A 27,966-nucleotide genomic window follows, 5' to 3' on the forward strand; every position below is an offset into this window, starting at 1 on the left:
ACACATATGGAATCATGTAGTAACCAAAATATATGATATATTTTAGATTCTTCATAGTAGCCACCCTTTGCCTTGATGACAGCTTTGCAGTCTTGGCATTCTCTCAACACGCTTCACCTGGAATACTTTTCCAACAGTCTTGAAGGAGTTCCCACATATTCTGAGCACTTGTTGGCTGCTTTTCCTTCACTCTGCGGTCCAACTCATCCCAAACTATCTCAATTGGGTTGAGGTCGGGTGATTTTGGAGGCCAGGTCATCTGATGCAGCAATCCATCACTCTTCTTCTTGGTCAAATAGCCCTTACACGGCCTGGAGGTGTGTATGGTCATTGTCCTGTTGAAAAACAAATGATAGTCCCACTAAGCGCAAACCAGATGGGATGGTGTATCGCTGCAGAATGCTGTGGTAGACATGCTGGTTAAGTGTGCCTTGAATTCTAAATAAAGCACTGACAGTATAACAGCAAAGCACGTCCACACCATCACACCTCCTCCTCCATGCTTCATGGTGGGAACCACACATGCGGAGATCATCCATTCACCTACTCTGCGTCTCATAAAGACACAGCGATTGGAACCAAAAATCTCAAATTTGGACTAATCAGACCAAAGGACAAATTTCCACCGATCTAATGTCCATTGCTCATATTTGTTTGCCCAAGCAAGTCTCTTCTTATTATTGGTGTCCTTTAGTAGTGGTTTCTTTGCAGCAATTTGACAATGAAGGCCTGATTCAGGCAGTCTCCTCTAAACAGTTGATGTTGAGATGTGTCCGTTACTTGAACTCTGTGAAGCATTTATTTGGGCTGCAATTTCTGAGGCTGGTAACTCTAAAGAACTCATCCTCTGCAGCAGAGGTAATTGTGGGCCTTCCTTTCCTGTGGCGGTCCTCATGAGAGCCAGTTTCATCATAGCACTTGATGGTATTTGCGACTGCACTTGAAGAAACTTTTAGTTCTTGAAATGTTCTGCATTGACTGACCTTCGTGTCTTAAAGTAAAGATGGAATGTAATTTCTCTTTGCTTATTTGAACTGTTCTTGCCATAATATGGACTTGGTCTTTTACCAAATAGCGCTACCTTCTGTATACCACCCCTAACCTGTCACAACACAACTGATTGGCTCAAACGCATTAAGAAGGCAAGACATTCCAGAAATGAACTTTTAACAAGGCACACCTGTTAATTGAAATGCATTCTAGGTGACTACCTCATGAAGCTGGTTGAGAGAATGCCAATAATGTGCAAAGCTGTCATACTGGAAAAGGGTGGCAACTTTTTTAAACACTTTTTTGGTTACTACATGATTCCATATGTGCTATTTCATAGTTTTGATGTCTTCACTATTATTCTACAATGTAGAAAATAGTCATGTAAAACCCTTGAATGAGTAGGTGTGTCCAAACCTTTGACTGGTACTGTAAATGTCAATGAGATGAAGTGCAGAAAAGCAGACATTCTATCTCTCTTTCTCGCTCTCTTCATTTTTTCTGTCTCTTCTTATCTCTCTCTCCCTTTCTCTTTTTCTCTTTAGCTGACTGACTGAGAACTCACTGACTAGACATTCAATCTCACTCATTGTTACTGGCCCTTATATACTCTACTGGTTGTGCTTTTAATTTGTCTAGATCAGGCCACATCAGACGTGTCCCATAGCGAAGGTCTGTGTGTGTTTATGTATGCTAGACTGTGTACACATCTATAACACTCTCTATCAGACACAGAAAGTTGAGAGGTCATTGAAAGAGACTGGAGTAGGGGATTGCAATTGAGGGGATGACAAGCAACGGAGGAATTCTGATTGGAGAAAATAAAGCTGCTGAGAGTGCGAGGCTGTCCATCAGTCCTGCTGCTTGTGACCTGTCAGTCCGTCCATACGTCTCTCCGTTTGTCGTCTGTCTGTCTGTCTGTCTGTCTGTCTGTCTGTCTGTCTGTCTGTCCATGGTCCTATGGTGGGGTGGGTTAGAGTTGGAGTGGGTCTAGGTGTCTAGGGAAGTCCTGTGCTCCTACGGACTCCCACTGTAGGAGTAGTCTGCCTTGTTGTGCATCACCAGCTTGTTGTCCACAAAGTAGAAGCTGTCGGACTGCGTTTTGTATGGGTGCAGGATCATCTCGCGCACTGAGGAAGAAGAGGAAGGACACGTCAGTGTGTGTGTTTGAGTGAGTGTGTGTGTCGTATGGGTACAGGAAGTGCGTGTATGCATGCGTGCTATGTCTGTGTCTCTGTTTGTACGTGTGTCTATACTCACTGATGTCCTCTGACAGAGGGGGGAACTCGTAGATGTGTTCACAGGTGTTCTTGCTGCTGGGCATACAGAAACCAAACTCAAAATCAAAGCTTTTGAGGAGCTGCTCTCTGAAGTAGTGCCTCTCAATCATCCTGAAGTTGTTGATGGGCATGTCTCCCACTGTGAACTCCACACTGTGTGAGAGAGGACAGGGGGACAGAGCGATTTGATAAACTATTGGAAACACACTTGCACATCATTTGTTTGTTATAGTTTGTTGCAGAACCAAAGTGTAATTCCATGTTTCCTCATTTCCCCCTTCTACAGTAGCCTTTTCTTGCATTCAAATGACTAGTGGCCTGTATTGAAATGTTATTCATATTTTTCATAATTTCATAATAAACATTAATTTAAATAAACAGCAGAAAATCTGGTGTTTCGATGCCAAACTGTTTTGCTGTGTTTCAGTCTTCTGTGATGTATATAAAGTGTAATATTGGGATGAAAACTCCAAAAGTAAAAATTTAATACATTTCAACTCTATATCTGACATGGTACAGGTGTCTTCTTTTTTTAAGCCCATAACCATGTGTGTGAGGTGTATACGTTGGTTTCAGTGTAGATGTGCTTAAGACTACCAATAAACACTCTGTGAGACCCTGAGTTAGCCCACTGCAGTAAAACGTTCATTAATAACAACTGGCCTGACTGTCATTTTTCTCATCTCTCTTTCTCTCTTTCTTTTTCCCTCACCCTGCCTCCTTTTTTTCTCTCTCCCTCTCTCTTTCTCCCCCTACTGTGCAGCCTTCCTGCCTCCTTGGTATCTGTCACACACAAACATGCACGCAAGCACGTAGGCACACACACACACACACACCACCTCTCACTCTCTGAGAATAGCCCTCCCCATCTGTCTCCTCTCAGAAGAGAACAGCAGGGCACTGAATGGCCACCGCTCCACCACCCTTACACACCCACACAGGCGGCCATCTTAGCTGTGACTTACGTGGCGCCGACCTGGCGCAACTGCAGGAAGGCAGGGGTGAACTGGTAACGGACGAAGCGGCCTCCGTTGGGGTCAAAATCCTTCTTTTCGCCTGCTGCCATAGTGTCACAAAAGATACCGCGTTAACAAGCATGCTGTTTTGAAGCACGGTCTCTCTGCTGTGTACCTCTCTGAATAGACACTGTTTCAGAGCCTTAGATGATCAACTCACACAGTGAAATAACACCTTCTTGATAGAGACCAAGCTAATAGGAGTAATTTGTTCATGAATCATGCATATTACTGCCTGGGCCTAGTTAACCCAGAGGTATATGCTGCTCACACATACAGTAGGTCTTAAAACCTCTTCGTTATCAGAGGCTATGACCTGTAGTTTAGTGCCACAAGTCATATATCCTAGGCTCTAATAAGAGAGAAAATTGTTAACATGTATATGAGAATATGAATATGTTAGGGAACACAAATACTAATGGTTATATTTAGCACAGAACAGGCCTATTACTGACCTGGTGCTGTTGGTTTGGTGATCTCACCGTCCCTGTCTCCATGTCTTGATTAAAGACATTACCAACATATAGCTCATTCCACAGTACATGCATCTAATATCTGTGCTGTTTAATACGGTAGTTTCGACATAGCCCATACCTGGTACAGGGGGTTTAGTGATCTCAAACAGCACCGTCCCTGTCTCCATGTCTCGGATCTTGAACCGTGTGAAGTCGATCATGTGAACGTTCTCCTCTGGGGAACATAGGTAGTCTGAAACAGAAAGGGGACAGAGCACATTTCAGTCTGAATACAGGAGGGCTACATACTCTACAGAACACATTTCAGGCTGAATACAGGAGGGCTACAGGAGGGCTACATACTCTACAGAACACCTTTCAGTCTGAATACAGGAGGGCTACATACTCTACAGAACACATTTCAGTCTGAATACAGGAGGGCTACATACTCTACAGAACACATTTTAGTCTGAATACAGGAGGGCTACATACTCTACAGAACACATTTTAGTCTGAATACAGGAGGGCTACATACTCTACAGAACACCTTTCAGTCTGAATACAGGAGGGCTACATACTCTACAGAACACCTTTTAGTCTGAATACAGGAGGGCTACATACTCTACAGAACACATTTCAGTCTGAATACAGGAGGGCTACATACTCTACAGAACACATTTCAGTCTGAATACAGGAGGGCTACATACTCTACAGAACACATTTCAGGCTGAATACAGGAGGGCTACATACTCTACAGAAAACATTTTAGTCTGAATACAGGAGGGCTACATACTCTACAGAACACATTTCAGTCTGAATACAGGAGGGCTATATACTCTACAGAACACATTTCAGTCTGAATACAGGAGGGGTACAGGAGGGCTACATACTCTACAGAACACCTTTCAGTCTGAATACAGGAGGGCTACATACTCTACAGAACACCTTTTAGTCTGAATACAGGAGGGCTACATACTCTACAGAACACCTTTTAGTCTGAATACAGGAGGGCTACATACTCTACAGAACACATTTCAGTCTGAATACAGGAGGGCTATATACTCTACAGAACACATTTCAGGCTGAATACAGGAGGGCTACAGGAGGGCTACATACTCTACAGAACACATTTCAGTCTGAATACAGGAGGGCTACAGAACACATTTCAGTCTGAATACAGGAGGGCTACATACTCTACAGAACACATTTCAGGCTGAATACAGGAGGGCTACAGGAGGGCTATATACTCTAGAGAACACATTTCAGTCTGAATACAGGAGGGCTACAGGAGGGCTACATACTCTACAGAACACCTTTCAGTCTGAATACAGGAGGGCTACATACTCTACAGAACACCTTTCAGTCTGAATACAGGAGGGCTACAGAACACATTTTGTCTGAATACAGGAGGGCTGCAGGAGGGCTACATACTCTACAGAACACATTTTAGTCTGAATACAGGAGGGCTACAGGAGGGCTACATTCTCTACAGAACACATTTTAGTCTGAATACAGGAGGGCTACAGGAGGGCTACATACTCTACAGAAAACCTTTTAGTCTGAATACAGGAGGGCTACATACTCTACATAACACATTTCAGTCTGAATACAGGAGGGCTACAGAACACATTTTAGTCTGAATACAGGAGGGTTACAAAACACATTTTAGTCTGAATACAGGAGGGCTACATACTCTACAGAATATATTTTAGTCTGAATACAGGAGGGCTACATACTCTACAGAAAACATTTTAGTCTGAATACAGGAGGGTTACATACTCTACAGAACACATTTCAGTCTGAATACAGGAGGGCTACAGAACACATTTTAGTCTGAATACAGGAGGGCTACAGGAGGGCTACAGAACACATTTGAGTTTGAATACAGGAGGGCTACATACTCTACAGAACACATGTCAGTCTGAATACAGGAGGGCTACAGAACACATTTTAGTCTGAATACAGGAGGGCTACAGGAGGGCTACATACTCTACAGAACACATTTTAGTCTGAATACAGGAGGGCTACATACTCTACATAACACATTTTAGTCTGAATACAGGAGGGCTATAGGAGGGCTACATACTCTACAGAAAACCTTTTAGTCTGAATACAGGAGGGCTACATACTCTTCATAAAACATTTTAGTCTGAATACAGGAGGGCTACAGGAGGGCTACATACTCTACAGAACACATTTTAGTCTGAATACAGGAGGGTTACATACTCTACAGAACACATTTGAGTCTGAATACAGGAGGGCTACATACTCTACAGAACACCTTTTAGTCAAAGGAATGAACAGTAGAAAGACTATGTATACTTTTACCATACTTTTATTTACATTCATGAACATTCTTGAATTGTCAACCTCTTACATACAAATAGACCAGAAATGTTTAAGATATTAGTGTAAAAGTTAACTTTTATCAAGTAAAGGAATATAAAAGCATGAAACTTGGTACACTTGTACATCTGGACTACAAGTAATGATCTCTATGTTATAAGACAATTCTGCAGCTGTTACAGCCTTGTGCACAATGATTAGGCTCTTCCAAAACATGTCCCTTCACTAAGCACTCTGACCCTGCCCCATCCAGCCACTTGGCCAGCCTGTCAGATCCTCACCTAACAGAGAGACAGAAAGAGCTATTTTTACTCCTCTAATCTTTGCATCTGCCAAGATGTGACACTGACAATAACCACAGTCTTATAGTCACTGGAGAACTTCTCTGTGATAACATGCAGGCCCACAGTGTTTTGTGTCACACTAACAGAACTGACAGTTTGGAATCTGAGACACTTCTATAAGGCCCTCTCACAGAACTGACAGTTTGGAATATGTGGACAGGCAAAACTATTAGGACAGAAATCGAACACTAACCAACACGTCTGGTTCCAATACGGCTCAGTTGGTTGGAGCATGGTGTCGGCAAAACCAGGGCAACACCAGGGTGCCAGCCAACTTAACCTAAGGTTCGGGTCGAGGGTACTGTACGCTGATCCCACACTCTTAGAAAAAAGGTTCCAAAAGGGTTCTTCGTCTGTCCCCATAAAATGACCCTTTTTGGTTCCAGGTAGAACCCTTTTTGGTTTCATGTAGAACCCTCTCTGTGGAAATGGTAACACATGAAACCCAAAAGAGTTTTACCTGGAACCAAAAGGGTTATTCAATGGGTTCTCCTATGGGGAAAGTCTAAGAACCTTTTTAGGTTCTAGATAGCACCCTTTTTGCAGATCTGTGCCCAAGGGACAGCATCTACAGCCCTGTGGCAAACACTCACCTCCCCACAAGCTGTGGATTAGGACTAAGAGGCTTACATTGTTTCACCGTCACATGGACAGATTGGAAGACGCTAAGGGGATTTGGGGAAACTATAGCTTTTGCTGTATTGTAACCCCCATTCCTCCGACACCACCCCACAAATTGACCACTGCACACCTTTCATACACCCCTCCCTACCTGCATCCTATTAAAAAATACAGGTGGGCACCTGCCTCTAAGCCTTTGATATAGCTTCATGTCAAAACTGTACTGAGGTAGAATAGTAAGAGCACATTCTAGTAAGATTTTAGTGAGCCCTCACACACACACACACACACACACGCACACGCACACGCACACACGCAAAACATACACTGTGTGCACAGACACACGTATGCACGCACACAAACACTCTCTCCCTCCCTCTCTACTTACCTAAGGAACCAGATGGACCAAACTGGCTAGCCAATGGCCAGGAGATATTTTTAGCCTTCCTGTTACCTAGCTGTGCTACATGGAGAGAGGGGAGGAGTCTGAATGTGTATGTGAGTATGCATGGTTTTGTGTGTGTGTGTGTGTGTGTATACACATGCACACGTGTGTGTGTGTGTGCGTGTGTGTGTGTGTGTGTGTGTGTGTGTGTGTGTGTGTGTGTGTGTGTGTGTGTGTGTGTGTGAGAGTGGAGGAGGAGGGAGTGATGGACTCAAAGGGCCTTCACACAAATCTGCTGAGGTCTTAAGGCGATGCCCCCTGTTCCTTGCTCCGGCTCTGGTGTTGTTAGGGTCATTAATATAATTGGCAGCAGGCTTTGGACTCTTGTGTGTGTGTGTGTGTGTGTGTGTGTGTGTGTGTGTGTGTGTGTGAGTTGTGACTGGGTCTCCTGTCTACTTTCCATCTCACCTACTACCCACCTATCATTATAATCCACACCACAGAACTACTACACCTTCAGATAGGTAAAAACGGTGTATACTGTATGTGTGTGTGTGTGCGGCTGTGTGTATTCTCTACTGGTGGGGCAATGGACATTTTTAATAGGTAAGGCCAGGGGTCTATGTCTAAGACCAGAAAGGTTATCTCAGGTGAGAGTACAGTTGATGGGAAAGCACTTAGCACTGGGACATAACCGGAAGTCAGTCCAGCCACATCACATGCCTGCTGGAATAACAGGCCAGTCAACAGATTTACTGTACATGTAAGCAGCTCTCCAACTTAAACCAGCAACCACAAACTGTCATTTTTACTTCTGAGGCCAACATACTGTAAGCTCTGAGGGTTACAAAATAACTCCAATTGATGTGAGGCTCATCTGTACTACTGAACTATGGCAAGTTTCAAGTTTTATTTAACAAATGCACAAGTACAGTGACATGCTTTACTTGAAATCCCAATCCAACAGTGCTGTACTCAATATCAAACTAGTATAAAAAAAAACTACAAAAAAAAAACTACAAAAACACAAAAAATAATAAATAAGACAAAAACAGAAGAATGTCAGCTATATTCAGGGTCAGTGTCAATACCAAATTCACAATGTGCAGGGATACTGGAGTATTGAGGTAGATACACTGCATTACCAAAAGTATGTGGACACCTGCTCGTTGAACATCTCATTCCAAATTCATGGGCATTAATATGGAGTTGGTCCCCCCTTTGCAGCTATAACAGCCTCCACCCTTTTGGGAAGGCTTTCCAATAGATGTTGGAACATTGCTCCGGGGACTTGCTTCCATTCAGCCACAAGAGCATTAGTGAGGTTGAGCACTGATGTTGGGCGATTAGGCCTGGCTCACAGTTGGCATTCCAATTCATTCCAAAGGCTTTCGATGGCGTTGAGGCCAGGGCTCTGTGCAGACCAGTCAAGTTCTTCAAAACTAATCTCAACAAACCATTTCTGTATTTTGACCTGCTTTATGCATGGGGGCATTGTCATGCTGAAACAGGTAAGGGCCTTCCCCAAAGCACAGAATTGTCTAGAATGTCATTGTATGCTGTAGCATTAAGATTTCCCTTCACTGGAACTAAGGGGCCTAGCCCGAACCATGAAAAACAGCCCCAGACCATTATTCCTCCTCCACCAAACTTTACAGTTGGCACTATGCATTTGGGCAGGTAGTGCTCTCCTGGCATCTGCCAAACCCAGATTTGTTCGTTGGACTGCCAGATGTTGAAGCGTGGTTCATCACTCCAGAGAACGCGTTTCCACTGCTCCAGAGTCCAATGGCGGCGAGCTTTACACCACCCAGCCGACGCTTGGCATTGTGCATGGTGCTCTTATGTTTGTGCGGCTGCTCGGCCATGGAAACCCATTTCATGAAGCTCCCGACGGACAGATCTTGTGCTGAAGCTGCTTCCAGAGGTAGTTTAGAACTCAGTAGTGAGTGTTGCGGCCAAGGACACACTCCGCGCTTCAGCACTCGGAGGTCCCGTTCTGTGAGTTTGTGTGTCCTACCACTTCGCGGCTGAGCCGTTGGTGCTCCTAGACGTTTCCACTTCACAATACCAGCACTTACAGTTGACCGGGGCAGCTCTAGCAGGGCAGAAATTTGACTCTAGCAGGGCAGAACAACTGACTTGTTGGAAAGGTAGCATCCTAAGATGGTGCCACGTTGAAAGTCACTGACCTCTTCAATGAGGCCATTCTAATGCCAATGTTTATCTATGGAGATTGCATGGTTGTGTGCTCGATTTTATACACCTGTCAGCAACTGGTGTGGCTGAAATAGCCGAATCCACTAATTTGAAGGGGTGCCCACATACTTTTGTATATATAGTGCACCTGTATGTGAGTAACACAGTGATTTAGGGGTAAATGTGGTAAATAAACGGTAGCAATATTGAGGGTTGTACAGTACATCTTAAATAATTGTCAATGACCATTGAGTTCAAACACTAACTTAAAGCACTTAGGCTAACCTTTTGCTCATTTGTCAGCACAGGTCATTCAGGTTCAAATCAGTATAAAATAATACTATTCAAATTCAAAAGTTGCTGTCCCCTCAATAATAAACAAAGAAGTATAGAACAGACATACAGTGTTAAAACGTAGATATTCATAACAAAACACTACAGACTATTACTGCTCTATAACATTATTGTAGGTCAGTTATGTGTGTAGTGACTGAATGACCTTAATGTGCACTCTGATGCCATATGGTATAGTAGATGTCATCTAACTACCTAACACGTTACATAAGAAGCCAAAGCTGTGTCCAGGCATCAGCTAACAAGTGGTAGAGCAGGCTAGTGCTGCCATTAATTCCTCATCAACATACAGTACAACCATGCTGCAACGCAGCGCCATTTAAATACAGTGTTGGAAAAGTCCAAATTCAATCTCTGGTAGAAAAAATGATGCCGTGCCGTCCGCAAAATTGTAAGAAATCATGTTATTGTGACCATTCTATTTCTATAATAAGACGTCCCTTTTCCAATCTGTCAGTCAATCCCAAAGGCACCACAAACATTTTTACAGCCATGACAACCACAACCACAACCACAGTATGTTGGAAAGGAAGCTGTTGTTACCCTGGCAACACTGGCACTATGTTCTTGGCACACGGCAGCCTTGCCTTCTTTACTGTGACTGTGATGTCTGATAAGAGTGATGTTCTCAGAACATGAGACGGCTACAGATCAGCTAGCTAAACAGGAGCTCCACGAGCAAATTGTATGAGCCCCACTACCCTTACTGCAGTGCAAAGGCTGCATCTCAATAGTCGTCCCCACAACTCATAGTACAAAGAAGGCCGCATCTCAATAGTCTAAAGTGGCTTCCTCCCCTTTACTGATCTGAACACACATGCAAAATAAATTATGGAGGATACCAACTGAACCAGGAAATTGCTTTCACCTGTTCAGTTCATTCATGTCAGTGTAGATTTTCTTCTCCACTATGCAATCTGGTTTCCGAGCTGGTCATGTGTGCACCTCAGCCACGCTCAAGGTCTTAAAAGATATCAGAACCGTCATTGATAAAAGACTGTACTGTGTAGCCGTCTTCATCGACCTGGCCAAGGCTTTCGACTCTGTCAATCACCGCATTGTTATCGGCAGACTCAATAGCCTTGGCTTCTCAAATGACTGCCTCGCGTGGTTCACCAACTACTTCTCAGATAGAGTTCAGTGTGTCAAATCGGATGGCCTGTTATGTGGACCTCTGGCAGTCTCTACGGGGGTGCCACAGGGTTCAATTCTCGGGCCGACTCTTTTCTCTGTATGTATCAATGATGTCGCTCTTGCTGCTGGTGATTCTCTGATCCACCTCTATGCAGACAACACCATTCTGTATACATCTGGCCCTTCTTTGGACACTGTGCTAAGAAACCTCCAAACGAGCTTCAATGCCATACAACAGTCGTTCCGTGGCCTCCAACTGTTTTTAAATGCTAGTAAAACTAAGTGCATGCTCTTCAACCGATTGCTGGCCGCACCCCCCTGCCCGACTAGCATCACTACTCTGGACGGTGTCTGGTTAGACTGTAAACTCTCCTTTCAGACTCACATTAAGCATCTCCAATCCAAAATTAAATCTACCAAACATACCCTCGTAAAACTGACTATCCTACCGATCCTTGACTTCGGCGATGTCATTTACAAAATAGCCTCCAACACTCTACTCAGCAAACTGGATGTAGTCTATCCCAGTGCTATCTGTTTTAAAGCCCCATATACTACCCACCACTGCGACCTGTATGCTCTCGTTGGCTGGCCCTCTACATATTTCGCCAAACCCACTGGCTCCAGGTCATCTATAAGTCTATGCTAGGTAAAGCCCCGCCTTATCTCAGCTCACTGGTCACCATAGTAACACCCACCCATAGCACGTGCTCCAGTAGGTATATTTCACTGGTCCCCTCCAAAGCCAACACCTCTTTGGCCACCTTTCCTTACAGTTCTCTGCTGCCAATGACTGGAACAAATTGCAAAAATCACTGAAGCTGGAGTCTTATATCTCCCTCTCTAACTTTAAGCATCAGCTGTCAGAGCAGCTTAACGATCACTGTACCTGTACACAGCCAATCTGTAAATAGCACAGCCAACTACCTCATCCCTATATTGTTACTTAACATCTAGCTCTTTTGCTCCCCAGTATCTCTACTTGCAAATCATCATCTGCACATCTATCACTTCAGTGTTAATGATCCATGTGGCCAAAAGGCACATGGACAAAAGGACAAAAGACCCTAGCCTGTTCCATCAGAGACGGTCATGACGACTCAATGTCAAGCTTGTATGAGCATGAGCTATTCAATCATTTCAGCTAACATATCGTATTCCCTTCAATACACATCACGATCACAATATACTGTACACTGTACATCATATAAGTGATCATACCTACTTCCTCAAAGGGAATTCTACTTTCTGATTGATTTCTGTTGTAGTTTGAGCTTTTCCCACTCATCCAGTCCAGTGGCCAGGTAGGTAGGGAGAGAACACACTACATGGCTGCCTAACGTTAAATTCAATCTTTGGCCACGTGAAACGCTGCACTGCAAAATGCGTGTGTGATAATATATCCGAAGCTAACTGGACAGAGGACCGACAGATGCCCTGCAGAGGGATGGCAACATGACTAGTTACACACACACACACACACACACACACACACACACACACACACACACACACACACACACACACACACACACACACACACACACACACACACACACACACACACACACACACACACACACGCCAAGCCAGCCAGAATTACAGATGGAGAGAGAATGTCATCAGATTTCCCTTATCGTGACCCAGACGGTGTGAAAAGTTTCATAGAAATAAATGTACTCTACGAAACAAATTTCACACCCAACGAGTCACCAAAAAGCCCTGCAATCACGGCTCCTAAATGTCTCCACATTCTTTCTCCTCACTGGGTAAGGCCTGCATGTAGATAATAGATGGACATACGTCATAGCCGCTGTTAAAATCCTAACAGACCTCATCCGCTGTACTTTTAGGGTGATTTAAATGATCATTGTGTATATTTCATCACAGGGAACGACAACACAAGATTGTGATTTACGCCTAAAACATTGAGAGAGGGACAGAAAGATGACAAATATGTCATGAATCATCGGATTTAACATGAAGAGGTTCCACTTTCTATTCATCTGAATGGTTATCCTTGAAGAGGAGGATGAGAGGAGAGGAAAGGAGAGAATGAGTGGAGAGGTGGGAGGAGAGGAGAGAAGAGGAAGATTATACATTGTAATTGAATGTTAAAACAGTTTTGTTCATTAACCGCATCACAGCAACAACCTGGTCCATGATGACATTTACCAGTATTCCCTGGAGTAACTAGGCTAATCAAGCTATGGCTTCATTTACAGAGAAAACCACTACAAATACATAACCGTCTGAGTAGGTACAGCCTATTGATATCATTGAGCAAGGTGGTCCAGGTGATCTACGCATCTATGGAGGGTGCATGTGTATGTTCAGTAGGGTGTGACTGTCCTCTCAGTCTGTGTTCTATGGGCTGCTGCTGCTCCATATGGTGAAGGGGATCTAGTTGTGATGCCTATGTGTGGTTCTGTCTGTGCATGTGTGAGTGTAAGGGACCTTGCTCTATGAGTGTTTGAATGTTTATGACTAATATGTGGCCATGCGCTGTGTGTGTATGTGTGTGTGTGTTCCTGCGCGACTGTGTGTGTCTGTGTGCTTGCTCGATTGTGTGTCGGCAACTCGGTGGCAGAGAGTTGCCGGAAGGCTCTGAAGTGTCAGCGTCACCCAGGTTCCCTCTCTCTCCCTCCCTCTTTCGCTAACCCTCTTTTTCTCTCCCTCACTCTCCCTGAGAGGAGCACACCTCTTCACTTCCTTTTCCTTTAACAGCATCACCTAGCAACGCTCGTTCTGATGCTGTGCCAGGACATTTTGCTTTCTGCTCCACCTCCCTCCCTCCATCCACCCCCCACCCCTCCCTCCATCCCTCCCCCCACACCTCCCTCCATTCATCCCACCCCCCACCCTTCCCTCCATCCCACCCCCCACCCCTCCCTCCATTCATCCCTCCCCCCACCCCTCCCTCCATTCATCCCACCCCCCACCCTTCCCTCCATCCCACCCCCCACCCTTCCCTCCATCCCACCCCCCACCCCTCCCTCCATTCATCCCTCCCCCCACCCCTCCCTCCATTCATCCCACCCCCCACCCCTCCCTCCATCCCTCCCCCACACCTCCCTCCATTCATCCCACCCCCACCCTTCCCTCCATCCCACCCCCCACCCCTCCCTCCCTCCATCCCACCCCCCACCCCTCCCTCCCTCCATCCCTCCCCCCACCCCTCCCTCCATTCATCCCACCCCCCACCCCTCCCTCCATCCCTCCCCCCACCCCTCCCTCCATTCATCCCACCCCCCACCTCTCCTCCTGCTCTACCTTTCCTCCCCTCCACCTGCCCACTCTGCATGAACAAAATACAACAAAACACGAAACGAAACAAAGCAGAGCAGAACGACTCATGTTAGGGTTCATTCATATGGTAATGAAACGCTATCAGCTGGCCTCAGATCTGTTAATGCTGTATAGATATGGTCGTTGTCATGAAAAAACAAACAGATCTGGGATGATGAAATGGGATGATGAAATGCTACATTACAGTGATCTGATAAAGTGGTGTCAGACCACTGGGCCTCCTGCTGTGAGTGTGTGCGAGTGTGTGTGTCCGGACGCGTGTGTCTCCTAGTGGTTAAGAGTGTTGGGCCAGTAACCAAAAGGCTGCTGGTTTGAATCCCTGAGCCGGCTAGCTGATAAAATCGGTCTGTGCCCTTGAGCAAAGCACTTAACCCTAAATTGCTCCTGTAAGTCACTCTGGAGTGTCTGACAAAATGACTCAAAAGGCTTCTTTCTGCCTGTAATACATTACAGTGTGATGCACAACACCTTCAGATATGTCTTGGAACAGATGTGTCAACATACAACATGGTACATTGACATGAACTCCACGTAATGGGAATGTGGGTTTTATGCAGGTTCTATGCTTTATGTACAGTCCTTATTTTCATACACAGTAGACGACAAGGCTACAGGATATGATAGAGCCTCAGGTTATTCCAAAACTGGACACACAACAGCATGGGCTGACAGTGATCTGCATTTCTTGCCTCTCTCTAGTGCTTCAAAGTTCACAGAAGTATTGCAGAGGAGTAAAATTAGACTCAGTCTTGAGTCATGCTGTTCTTACAGAACGGACCTGTTTTGACACAAGATGGTCGTTCGTGGCATTCATCAACAGCAAGCAATGGCCATATATAGTTCTTATAGAAATGGACCTGTTTTGACACAAGATGGTCGTTCGTGGCATTCATCAACAGCAAGCAGTGGCCATATATAGTTCTTATAGAAATGGACCTGTTTTGACACAAGATGGTCGTTCGTGGCATTCATCAACAGCAAGCAGTGGCCATATATAGTTCTTATAGAAATGGACCTGTTTTGACACAAGATGGTCGTTCGTGGCATTCATCAACAGCAAGCAGTGGCCATATATAGTTCTTATAGAAATGGACCTGTTTTGACACAAGATGGTCGTTCGTGGCATTCATCAACAGCAAGCAATGGCCATATGTAGTTCTTATAGAAATGGACCTGTTTTGACACAAGATGGTTGTTCGTGGCATTCATCAACAGCAAGCAGTGGCCATATATAGTTCTTATAGAAATGGACCTGTTTTGACACAAGATGGTCGTTCGTGGCATTCATCAACAGCAAGCAGTGGCCATATATAGTTGTTATAGAAATGGACCTGTTTTGACACAAGATGGTCGTTCGTGGCATTCATCAACAGCAAGCAGTGGCCATATGTAGTTCTTATAGAAATTGACCTGTTTTGACACAAGATGGTCGTTCGTGGCATTCATCAACAGCAAGCAGTGGCCATATATAGTTGTTATAGAAATGGACCTGTTTTGACACAAGATGGTCGTTCGTGGCATTCATCAACAGCAAGCAGTGGCCATATATAGTTCTTATAGAAATGGACCTGTTTTGACACAAGATGGTCATTCGTGGCATTCATCAACAGCAAGCAATGGCCATATGTAGTTCTTATAGAAATGGACCTGTTTTGACACAAGATGGTCGTTCGTGGCATTCATCAACAGCAAGCAGTGGCCATATATAGTTCTTATAGAAATGGACCTGTTTTGACACAAGATGGTCGTTCGTGGCGTTCATCAACAGCAAGCAGTGGCCATATATAGTTGTTATAGAAATGGACCTGTTTTGACACAAGATGGTCGTTCGTGGCATTCATCAACAGCAAGCAGTGGCCATATGTAGTTCTTATAGAAATTGACCTGTTTTGACACAAGATGGTCGTTCGTGGCATTCATCAACAGCAAGCAGTGGCCATATATAGTTGTTATAGAAATGGACCTGTTTTGACACAAGATGGTCGTTCGTGGCATTCATCAACAGCAAGCAGTGGCCATATATAGTTCTTATAGAAATGGACCTGTTTTGACACAAGATGGTCGTTCGTGGCATTCATCAACAGCAAGCAATGGCCATATGTAGTTCTTATAGAAATGGACCTGTTTTGACACAAGATGGTCGTTCGTGGCATTCATCAACAGCAAGCAGTGGCCATATATAGTTCTTATAGAAATGGACCTGTTTTGACACAAGATGGTCGTTCGTGGCATTCATCAACAGCAAGCAGTGGCCATATATAGTTGTTATAGAAATGGACCTGTTTTGACACAAGATGGTCGTTCGTGGCATTCATCAACAGCAAGCAGTGGCCATATGTAGTTCTTATAGAAATGGACCTGTTTTGACACAAGATGGTCGTTCGTGGCATTCATCAACAGCAAGCAGTGGCCATATGTAGTTCTTATAGAAATGGACCTGTTTTGACACAAGATGGTCGTTCGTGGCATTCATCAACAGCAAGCAGTGGCCATATATAGTTCTTATAGAAATGGACCTGTTTTGACACAAGATGGTCGTTCGTGGCATTCATCAACAGCAAGCAGTGGCCATATATAGTTGTTATAGAAATGGACCTGTTTTGACACAAGCTTTGTTCACATCTACCCTTTTCTTTATTTTGATTTGAATCGAGCTGTCAATCAATATGGATAATTAATTCATGTTATTAGGCTAATAGAATAAATAAAATATGGCCCATAAAATACCCAAGGACACCTGTTCACAGGACATGTCGAAAACATTTGACAGTCTCCCACAGGAACAAATCTACATTTTAAATGGCTGTTCATTTCAGGTTGATAGTAATAGGCTTTTTATTATGCTTCTTCACACAACATGTCTAAAATATGCTGTTCATTTCAGGTTGATAGTAATAGGCTTTTTATTATGCTTCTTCACACAACATGTCTAAAATATGCTGCCTGTAGGCTACTGGCTTGCAGCCTGGCTGACTGTGAGGTGATTGGCTGGCTGGCTGTGAGGTTTATTGAAAGGTTGTGTTTTTATTTAACAGCTGAATGCAGATTAGATTTCCTCCCTCCTCTTATCTTCCTCCTCAGCCCCCGCTCGGTCTGCCGTTCGGTCAGAGTGAAAAAGCAGCTTGATTTTTTAAAGGGCATGAGTGAGAGCGCTTGTGTCTGTTTGTGTGCATAATGGTCTGGGGGAGAGGTGTCAGGAGGGTTTACGCGTTAATCACCCTGACAGTGTCATTGCGCAAAATGATACGCAGCATCATCTGAATATGTGTGCAACAAAAGGTCAACATTCACCTTCTGCTACCATTTTTGTCAAGCCGTCTACACATACAGTTTGACTCATACGTTTGATAAATCCAACGTATGCACCACACAGAACGCACTGCAACTGCCTCTGCAACGCAATGCTGTAAGTCAAATGCAACATTCCATTGAATTGAATGTACTTCTGGTGTACTAAAACTAATGAAGCTGTCGGTGTGATCGAGGCATTAATGTCTGAATTTGAGCTGCAATTGGCTGTGAGAGAAGTGTTGCTGTGTGGTTGCGGTGCAGAACACACTAGCTCTGTTCACAAGCCCTGTGAGTGAACACAATGTTCTGTTGTCCTAGGCGCTACATCATGCTAACCACACACACTAGGGTAACCAATCGATTGCCACATCTATAAAAAAAAATGCATTCCAAATGGACCCCAACACAAACACTCCTACACTATCTCACACACACACACACACACACACACACACACACACACACACACACACACACACACACACACACACACACACACACACACACACACACACACACACACACACACACACACACACACACACACACATCTTCAACAGACAGTTAACTGTGTCCCAGAAGTGGACCAACTGTGTGTCTACAGTAGCCTATAACAACAATATGTGACGGTAAGATGTTGACTATAAAAATAGGCCTATTTTAAACAAACACAAGGTAGACCTACTAAGTGATAGAACATGTCTATCATTTTGTTTTGATTCTAACAAACCTTCCTATGGTGTTTTGATGAAAGCAGTTGGTTTACTGGTCATAGTTTGAGGACCTACATCAGCTTGTATTTAGCAGTCAATCCCTCACCCCCAGAACAAGCTGAGGAAGGGGGTGAAACATTTAGAAATAAGTTACATCCTCCTTTATTCATCTGCTTTAGAACTTTGAGAATGAAATCCATTTGATCAGAGGCGGAGCTTTAGAGGCCACAGTATTGGCTGCTACAGGTTAATACACTGCTTCAGCCAACCAGGAGCAAGCACAGACACACAGACACATACTAGGAAGTGGAGGATCAAAGGAAAGGCTCTGACCCTACCCTTAAGCTTACAATAAGCATATTGTAGGGCAAAACAACTGTCACATTATAGCCAAGTTTGACTTTGTAGCTTGGCCATGTAGGCCTAGTTGGAGCCATGTTTTAGGGCCATAGGCAAAATGAACAAAGCCCAGGAAGCTCCAGTTACACTGCAGTAGCACATCTCTCTGACAGCTTTCCTCTGATATCTACCATCTACCACTACAGTACTTCACTGGCCCCCAGGGTCACACTGCTACCAGTTGAGAAAGAAAAGGCCGGCGGCCATTTTAAACTCTGCTCTATGTTGATAGGATTCTGTGCCAAACGTCACAAAGAATGGAGGCAAATTAAATGAACATGGCTGGGTAATATAGAAAGACTGTCTGTTATGTGTTATTGTACCGTAGGGCTGTATTAGCTTGAATGTGAATCGTCTCAGTTCATCACGTCATCCCATTCAGAGGGTGAACGCACGCACGCACGCACGCACACACACACACACACACACACACACACACACACACACACACACACACACACACACACACACACACACACACACACACACACACTTTAACACACTCACACTCATAGCGGTATGACTAAGCTCATATATTCCTCCAGGCTCTCTTTCCACTATGTGGCATACTGAGTTTACCGGTCTGTCTGGAAACAGATTCCTCTACCCCAGCACTTAAGGCATAGATACATTCAAATATCATGTGAACCTTTTTGCATCATAGTAACACATATCATCAGACTGGTATAACAACAGTCTGTCCGACAATAAAGGCTTAGTAATACATGTTTTTACCACTGTATCTTCTACTAGGCAAATTAATCATTATTTTAATTATGAATTATTTTGGGGGGTTTTGCTTTTGTAATGCATCATTTTGAGGGTCACTTGGTAATGTCATGGTGGGCTGGATACAGCCATAGGGCCGAGGGTTGTGTGTCCCTGACCAAAGGAGTCCAGCCCGCACGTGCACACACACACATCAGATGACAATGAGTCAATGGCTTGCTGCTTTCAACAAGGAATGATGCATTCTCAATACCCCAATCTGCCACTCAATAGATAATACATTTTGTATTACTTAGGCCTATCCATTGACGAGTTTCACAGCAAATGAAAAACATTGACAGTCAATGACTTGCGTTAATTGTTAACCTTCAAATCAACAGGCAACTGCTTTGTTATACTATAGATAACACTTGTTTAATCAGATTGGAGTTGCTTTGACCCAAGTGAGGAACAATATCCCCACCACAAGTCATCTATCCATCTCCAAAAACTAGAGGAGAAGAGAGAAAAGCACGGGACAGGAGAAGAGAGGACAGGGGAGGAGAATAAAAGAGGACTCTCCTGCCCATTGACATCAGATGAATGGCCCCCATAGAACAGTAGCTTACCTTGTGACAGATGCAAAGAGCAGATTTAAATTAGGCCGGCCACACAGATCAATTTTAATTAAAGCTCCAGCAATTGTGGTGACAGTCAAGTCCAGAGACTGTAAATACAGTCAGGGGAAAATACAGTTAGAGGGAAAGGTTGTTGTTTATCAGATAGGCAGTGATGAAGTGTTTCCCTGGCTTTAATTCAATGTCTCTGTGATAGATGGAGACACCGAGAGACTGTATAGGAGCTGGACGTAAAGTGGGTTGGACTTACTGAATAAGTGATTCATTACTGGAGAGTTAATATACTTGCATTAATATACTTACAGTAATGTCTTTCATATGCTCATTTTAAGAAAAGACAATTACACTGCAGACAAATAAACACACACAATGAGTGATGAGGACTGGACAACGATGTGAGGACTGGACAACAAGGTGAGTAGGTGTAATAAATAACAAGCAATATCTAATATACAGCATAGTACTGTTCCTTTTTGATGTGGCTCGACAACTACAGAAAGAAGTCAATAAGTGTGAGAAAAAATGCTATAATTCTATATTTAGCATCTCATTATGTCACCTAAGGACAACTGATTGAAATGGCCTGTATTCAGTCTGTCTGAATCTGATGTGGTGAGACAGAGACCTGCCAGTATACAGGCTGGTTACCCACTTCACCCCACACACAAAGAGCAGCCCAGTCCGCCTGCCAAAAGCCTGTCGTTCTATTGTTTAGCTACCTAGGATGATTTTTCAAGAGTGGCGGTCTATATTCAAGCAATTGCTTGTGTGGTGAGACACTTCCTGCGTGCCAAAAGCCAGTTGGGTTAGTATTGGCTGACTAGAGTGGAATGAGCTATTCCTGAGGACGGATTCTCCCTGGTGAACAATCTGAAGCAATTATGACTAATACTATCACAACAAAGTCGGCCACCTGACTACATTTGAGTAATAGGATGACATCCAAGATTGTGTGAACTAGCCACAACAAATGTCAAAAATGTATCTGTTCGATGTGTGCATGTGCCAAAGAGATCATGTGAATCTGTCTCCAGTTTCCTTTAGAGATCGTTACTCATAACAGCATGAAATATACAGTGCCAATCAAAAGTTTAGACACATCTACTCATGTGTAGAATCTACTCACATCTACTCATGTGTAGAATCTACTCACATCTACTCATGTGTAGAATCTACTCACATCTACTCATGTGTAGAATCTACTCACATCTACTCATGTGTAGAATCTACTCACATCTACTCATGTGTAGAATCTACTCACATCTACTCATGTGTAGAATCTACTCACATCTACTCATGTGTAGAATCTACTCACATCTACTCATGTGTAGAATCTACTCACATCTACTCATGTGTAGAATCTACTCACATCTACTCATGTGTAGAATCTACTCACATCTACTCATGTGTAGAATCTACTCACATCTACTCATGTGTAGAATCTACTCACATCTACTCATGTGTAGAATCTACTCACATCTACTCATGTGTAGAATCTACTCACATCTACTCATGTGTAGAATCTACTCACATCTACTCATGTGTAGAATCTACTCACATCTACTCATGTGTAGAATCTACTCACATCTACTCTACATTGTAGAATAATAGTGAAGACATTAAAATGATGAAATAACACATATGGAAACACCAAAAAAGTGTTAAACAAATCAAAATATATGTTATATTTGAGATTCTTCAAAGTAGCCACCATTTGCCTTGATGACAGCTTGCACACTCTTGGCATAGACATAGGACCTGCAATCTGGGCCCTAATAAATCAGGTTTCCCATAGAAAAACATTAGAAAACACAATGACCTCAAAAATAAATTTTCCTGGATAGATTGTGCTCTGGGTTTCACCTGCCAAATCAGTTCTGTTATACTCACAGACATTATTTTAACAGTTTTAGAAACTTTAGAGTGTTTTCTATCCAATACTACCATGCATATGCATATCCTAGGTTCTGGGCCTGCGTAACAGGCAGTTTACTTTGGGCACGCTTTTCATCTGGATGTGAAAATTCTGCCCCCTATCCCAAAGAAGTTTTAAACACACTGTGTTTGTCTATTGTTGTGACTAAGATGAAGATCAGATCAAAATGTATGACTAATTTATGTAGAAATCCAGGTAATTCCAAAGGGTTCACCTATTTTTTCTTGCCACTGTATATGTCAGATGTTTAGCTGGAATGGAATGCTCGTATCCTGTATATTTGACTGACGTGGTTTTCTAACCTAACGATCTTAACATCAATGCACTTACTTGTTGTTCAGGATAAGTATCAAAAGTAAATGTTTTACATACAGATCTCATATTACTGTATTGCATGTTTTTACATTTTTAATATCGATTTCATAAATGTACAGTATCATTTGTACATTCATTTAAGAAAAATGCAGTTATTTATTCAATTGACTGTGTAAAACCTAGCAGTACTACTTCTTTCTCTGACAGTGAGGCAGATATACAGGGCATTCGGGAATGTTTTAGACCCCTTCCCTTTTTTACACATTTTGTTACGTTTCAGCCTTATTCTAAAATTAATTACATTTTAAAAATCCTCATCAATCTACACACAATATCCCATAATGGCAAAGCGAAAACAGGTATTTAGAAATGTTTGCACATTTATAAAAACAAAAACAAAAACAGAAATACTTTATTTACATAAGTATTCAGACCCTTTGCTATGAGACTCGAAATTGAGCTCAGGTGCATCCTGTTTCCATTGATCATCCTTGAGATGTTTCTACAACTTGATTGGAGTCCACCTGTGGTAAAGTCAATTGATTGGACATGATTTGGAAAGGCACACACCTGTCTATATAAGGTCCCAAAGGTGACAGTGCATGTCAGAGCAAAACCAAGCCATGAGGTCGAATTAATTATCCGTAGTACTCTGAGACAGGATTGTGTCGAGGCACAGATCTAGGGAAGGGTACCAAAACATTTCTGCAGCATTGAACGTCCCCAAGAACACAGTGGCCTCCATCATTGTTAAATGGAAGAAGATTGGAACCACCAAGACTCTTTCTAGAGCTGGCCGCCCGGCCAAACTGAGCAATCGGGGGAGAAGGGCCTTGGCCAGGGAAGTGACCAAGAACCTCATGGTCACTCTGACAGAGCTCAGGAGTTCCTCTGTGGAGATGGGAGAACCTTCCAGTAGGACAGCCATCTCTGCAGCACATCACCAATCAGGCCTTTATGGTAGAGTTGCCACACGGAATCCACTCGTCACATAAAAGGCACATGACAGCCCGCTTGGAGTTTGCCAAAAGGCACCTAAAGGACTCTCAGACCATGAGAAACAAGATTCTCTGATCTGATGACACAAATATTGAACTCTTTGGCCTGAATGCCAAGCGTCACGTCTGGAGGAAATATGGCACCGTCCCTATGGTGAAGCATGGTGGTGGCAGGATCATGCTGTGGGGATGTTTTTCATTGGCAGGGACTGGGAGACTAGTCAGGATCGAGGGAAAGATGAACGGAGCAAAGTACAGAGAGATACTTGATGAAAACCTGCTCCAGAGCGCTCAGGACCTCAGACAGGGGCGAAGGTTCACCTTCCAACAGGACAAACACCCTAAGCACACAGCCAAGACAATGCAGGAGTGGCTTTGGGACAAGTCTCTGAATGTCCTTGAGTGGCTCAGCTAGAGCCCGAACTTGAACCCGATGGAACATTTCTGGAGAGACTTGAAAATAGCTGTGCAGCGACTCTCCCCATTCAACCTGACAGAGCTTGAGAGGATCTGTAGAGACGAATGGGAGAAAATCCCCAAATATAGGTGTGCCAAGCTTGTAGCATCATACCCAAGAAGACTTGAGGCTGTAATCGCTGAAAGGTGCTTCAACAAAGTACTGAGTAAAGGGTCTGAATACTTACAGTTGAAGTTGGAAGTTTACATACACCTTAGCCAAATACATTTAAACAAAAATTTTCACAATTCCTGACATTTAATCCTCGTAAAAATGCCCTATCTTAGATCAGTTAGGATCACCACTTTATTTTGAGAATGTGAAATGTCCGAATAATAGTAGAGAGAATTATTTATTTCAGCTTTTATTTCTTTCATCACATTCCCAGTGGGTCAGAAATGTACATCCACACAATTAGAATTTGGTAGCATTGCCTTTAAATTGTTTAGCTTGGGTCAAACGTTTCGGGTAGCCTTCCACAAGCTTCCCACAATAAGTTGGGTGAATTTTGGCCCATTCCTCCGGACAGAGCTGGTGTACCTGAGTCAGGTAAGTTGACTGTTTAAAGGCACAGTCAACTTAGTGTATGTAAACGTCTGACCACTGGAATTGTGATACAGTGAATTATAAGTGAAATAATCTGTCTGTAAACAATAGTTGGAAAAATGACTTGTGTCATGCACAAAGTAGATGTCCTAACCGACTTGCCAAAACTATAGTTTGTTCACAAGAAATTTGTGGAGTGGTTGAAAAACAAGTTTTAATGACTCCAACCTAAGTGTATGTAAACTACTGCATGCTGAATGAATTCCTGCAGTGAATACTGTATTTGATGTGCCTTCTACATAGCCCCCCCTATGATCCCTGTTCATTTCCTTATATCATAAGCCCCATGCAGCATACATACAGTACACTGATAAGAAACCATTTCTCATTTCACAAAACACTCTCTCTCCATGGGCTAGATGACATTTATTTTCCTCATCATGCCTGTCTCAGAGAAACAGTGTATCTCCCTCTCTTACCAGCTCTGAGCCACTGTGTCTCCCTGCAACCCCAAAATGGATGCAGTTACCTCCCAAAGCACTGCCATGAAAGTAATTTACACAGCAAGCCTTGTCATTTTCTCCTTCAGTCTTTCACTGGTTATTTCTCCTCCATATACTGGCAGTTCAGCAAAACATTCACAAAATGGATCTCTTTATAGTCTTGGTATACATGTAACATTTGAATCGACTGAATAATTCAGATTTGTTTTGGTCCATTAATTCTGATAGAAAAGGAGTAAGGCAACCATGGGACCAAATTCAACACGACTGCATGTCATAAAGGACGGGGTGAAAAAGAGGACAATGACATTCGATACAATGATCATAAATCAAATAAGTATCATTTCACAGCAGGTGGCTATCATAAAGCATTTGTGAGAGAAATGCCATTAATGCCATTTGATCTATGGTTTCCTGAATGTATCCTACACTGCAGCTATGGGGGCTAGAGACCTAAACACAATGTCAGAGACAGTGAACACAGCAAATGTAACACATACAGTATCAGCTAAACCTGCCTTCTAATCAGAAATGATATACCTTGTAAACAAATGTCCGGATGCGTTCTTCATTGAGTGTTTTGTTGCATGCTGCTTGACTCTGAAGCATTAATTAACTAGAGTCTATCAGGTCATTGAAGCGCCACATTCCCTTCCTTTCTGACATAATCCAGATTACATGTCAGTGGAGAGCAGAGATTACCACTAGGCAGCCATCATCAGTGATTTCTGTATTATCTCGCCACTGCAGCCCGATGCTGCTCTTCTGCTCTTCCTCTGGAGGTTACAGAACCAAACAGCTAACACTATCGGACAGGAACATGGATTAAAGGGATGATGTCGGCGGGCTAGTGTGCCTTTTGGGATGAGAACTGCTCCGGATGATAATAAATGCCCTTTGCTTATAGCAGAGACTCTGGATGGTAACCAAATCATTTAGACACAAGCCTGTATGTATATTGAAATGACTCATCGTACATGGAGGCTAAGGATAAAGGCTTTATTACCATCTAGCTAACCAACCGCCACAGGATATTAGTTTGTGATATAAGATAGAACTAGAGTGTCAATATGGATGCATCCCAAGTCTCCAAAGTGGCCTAGACGTCAAGTGCATACAGAGTAGTACCGTAGTATACCTGGCCTTCCTTCTATTGTACTGTATATCCTCTACTGGTGTGAAAGGCGAATTGATGAAAGCAATTTAACAGCCACCTGGCTATACACTTTGTGAGGCGGAAGCAACTGCTTTTAACCTGAGGAGCAGTCAGGACAAAAGACACTTGATAGAACCAGGATGCATTCAGGTGGTTGACATGAAGATGGCCACATTAAATGTATTTTACAGCTCACCAGTCACCAGTAACCTAGTGTGAATGCAGAAGGAACAGAGACAGGATGTGTTTTATACAACAACAACAAAACATATATATTTTGCAATCCAAATGGCACCCTATTCCCTTTATAGTGCATTATTTTGACCAGGGCCATAGTGTTCTGGTACATTGTTTTGCATTATTAAGAAAATAGGGTGCCATTTGAGATGTCTCTACTGCGTGACTGTAGCTGTGTTGTTATGTGCTGTAACAATCTAATGCAGATCTTTAAGCAGGTTCTGACTGTCTCAATCGGCAGGCACAGAGCACTGATTACCTGTTACCTAAGAGGAAACAGTTTCTTCAGGTTCGGGAAAGGATTTAGGAAAAGTCAGATTTTCATTTTTTCATCAAGATGGACAACAGGGGGCATTAGAAAGAACAATCACATTAATACCTGCCTGTCTGGTTTAAAATTCATATTTACACACTCTCTCTCTCTCTTTTGCTTCCTGCAACCTTCTCTCTCTTTATCCCTCTTTCTAGCCCCCCCCCCCCCTCTCTCTCTCTTACACACACACAGGGTTGTGTGCATACCTATGTACCGACTACTAAACCTGTCTGAGCTAGAGGCTGATAACCTACTCTCCTGTCTTATATCATTATCTATTATGCCCAGATTGCCCACACAGAAACAATCAAGTATACATGTCGTTAGACTATAATTCCACTAGCCTATATAATCTGTATTTCCACCCCCACAAATATCCTACTGTAGCCTAATGTCCCTCTATGTCGTTGTCCAATGCACTGGAAGTATACCCTTGAAAAATGACAAACATGGCACTAGGGCAACTAATATGTTACTACGCGGATGGATAAATGGATGGATGGCTGCCCGTTAACAATGTAACGTTGTCGCTGTGGACCCGATGCTTCATGCCAGGCAACGGAGCAACAGCAGGTGCGCTGCGCCCAGAACCGTTCAGGTAGCCGTGAAGCTACCCGTAATACCAATTAGTAGCCTACTTACTTTCGGTGATCTTTTGTAACCCAAGTACATCCTCAGGCGATATTACGGGGTTTCTTAGCAACTCGTCCTCACTTGTAACCGGGACCCCAGCATCTGTCGAGTTGCAGCCTTTCTTCACTTTCATGGCCACGAGCGGTTGGGGTTGCGACTGCCGTGAACTAGTGCTGCTGCTGCTCTCGAGACCTTCGCTGCCACGGTTCGTATTATTAGTAGCTGCTTTCCTCGCACTGGCGTTAGGTGCGTCCTGGCTATTACACACAGCCTCTGTGCTGGTACAATAATAGCTCATTCTCCGTGCCTCCTCCCCCTCCCGATCTGGGGAAGATACAAATCAGTCTCTTTCCCTCCCTCACCCAAGGCTCAACGTCTCTCACACTCGGTATTTAATTTAAATCCTCAGTTCTTTAAACCCGTTGGTCCGTGACTGTTTGTGTGCGGCGGCTGAATAGCCCTTGCGCTTGGAGCGCGCGTGCGGTGGTGATGACGGTTTACATAATGCAGAACGAGAGAGGAAGGAAGGATGCGGTGGGTCGTCAGCGCTCATACGAAAGCATCATAAGCCGTTCATGCAAATACCTATCAACTCAATTGAGAGCAAGATATTCTCACAAGCTGAATGCTTTCACCCTGCATGCATGTCTGCTGTGACCAACCAGCACATGGACATGCGCTCCCGCATTG

General features: G+C 43.6%; 1 protein-coding gene across 1 annotated transcript; it reads right to left on the reverse strand.

Moving 5' to 3' along the window:
• Positions 1-1,318: 1,318 nt before the first annotated feature.
• LOC110503852 (protein unc-119 homolog A) lies at positions 1,319-27,770 on the reverse strand. The gene is made up of 5 exons (XM_036961985.1): positions 27,286-27,770; positions 3,881-3,994; positions 3,236-3,329; positions 2,251-2,423; positions 1,319-2,120 (listed from the first exon to the last, which is right to left on the reverse strand). Exons 1-5 carry the CDS (start codon positions 27,572-27,574, stop codon positions 2,008-2,010), a joined length of 783 nt encoding a protein of 260 aa, XP_036817880.1. The 5' UTR covers positions 27,575-27,770; the 3' UTR covers positions 1,319-2,007.
• Between the last annotated feature and the right edge of the window lie 196 nt (positions 27,771-27,966).

Source organism: Oncorhynchus mykiss, chromosome 24 (assembly GCF_013265735.2).
Source record: "Oncorhynchus mykiss isolate Arlee chromosome 24, USDA_OmykA_1.1, whole genome shotgun sequence".
Classification (NCBI taxonomy): Eukaryota; Metazoa; Chordata; class Actinopteri; order Salmoniformes; family Salmonidae; genus Oncorhynchus; species Oncorhynchus mykiss.

Excerpts from the sequence above, each read along its gene's own strand:
- LOC110503852 (XM_036961985.1), bottom strand. The coding sequence starts at position 27,574 with ATGAGCTATTATTGTACCAGCACAGAGGCTGTGTGTAATAGCCAGGAC. Across the intron at positions 3,995-27,285 it reads GTTACAAAAGATCACCGAAA|ACTACCTATGTTCCCCAGAG; the intron begins GTAAGTAGGCTA and ends TTTCTGTTTCAG. Across the intron at positions 2,424-3,235 it reads TTGCGCCAGGTCGGCGCCAC|TGTGGAGTTCACAGTGGGAG; the intron begins GTAAGTCACAGC and ends TCTCTCACACAG.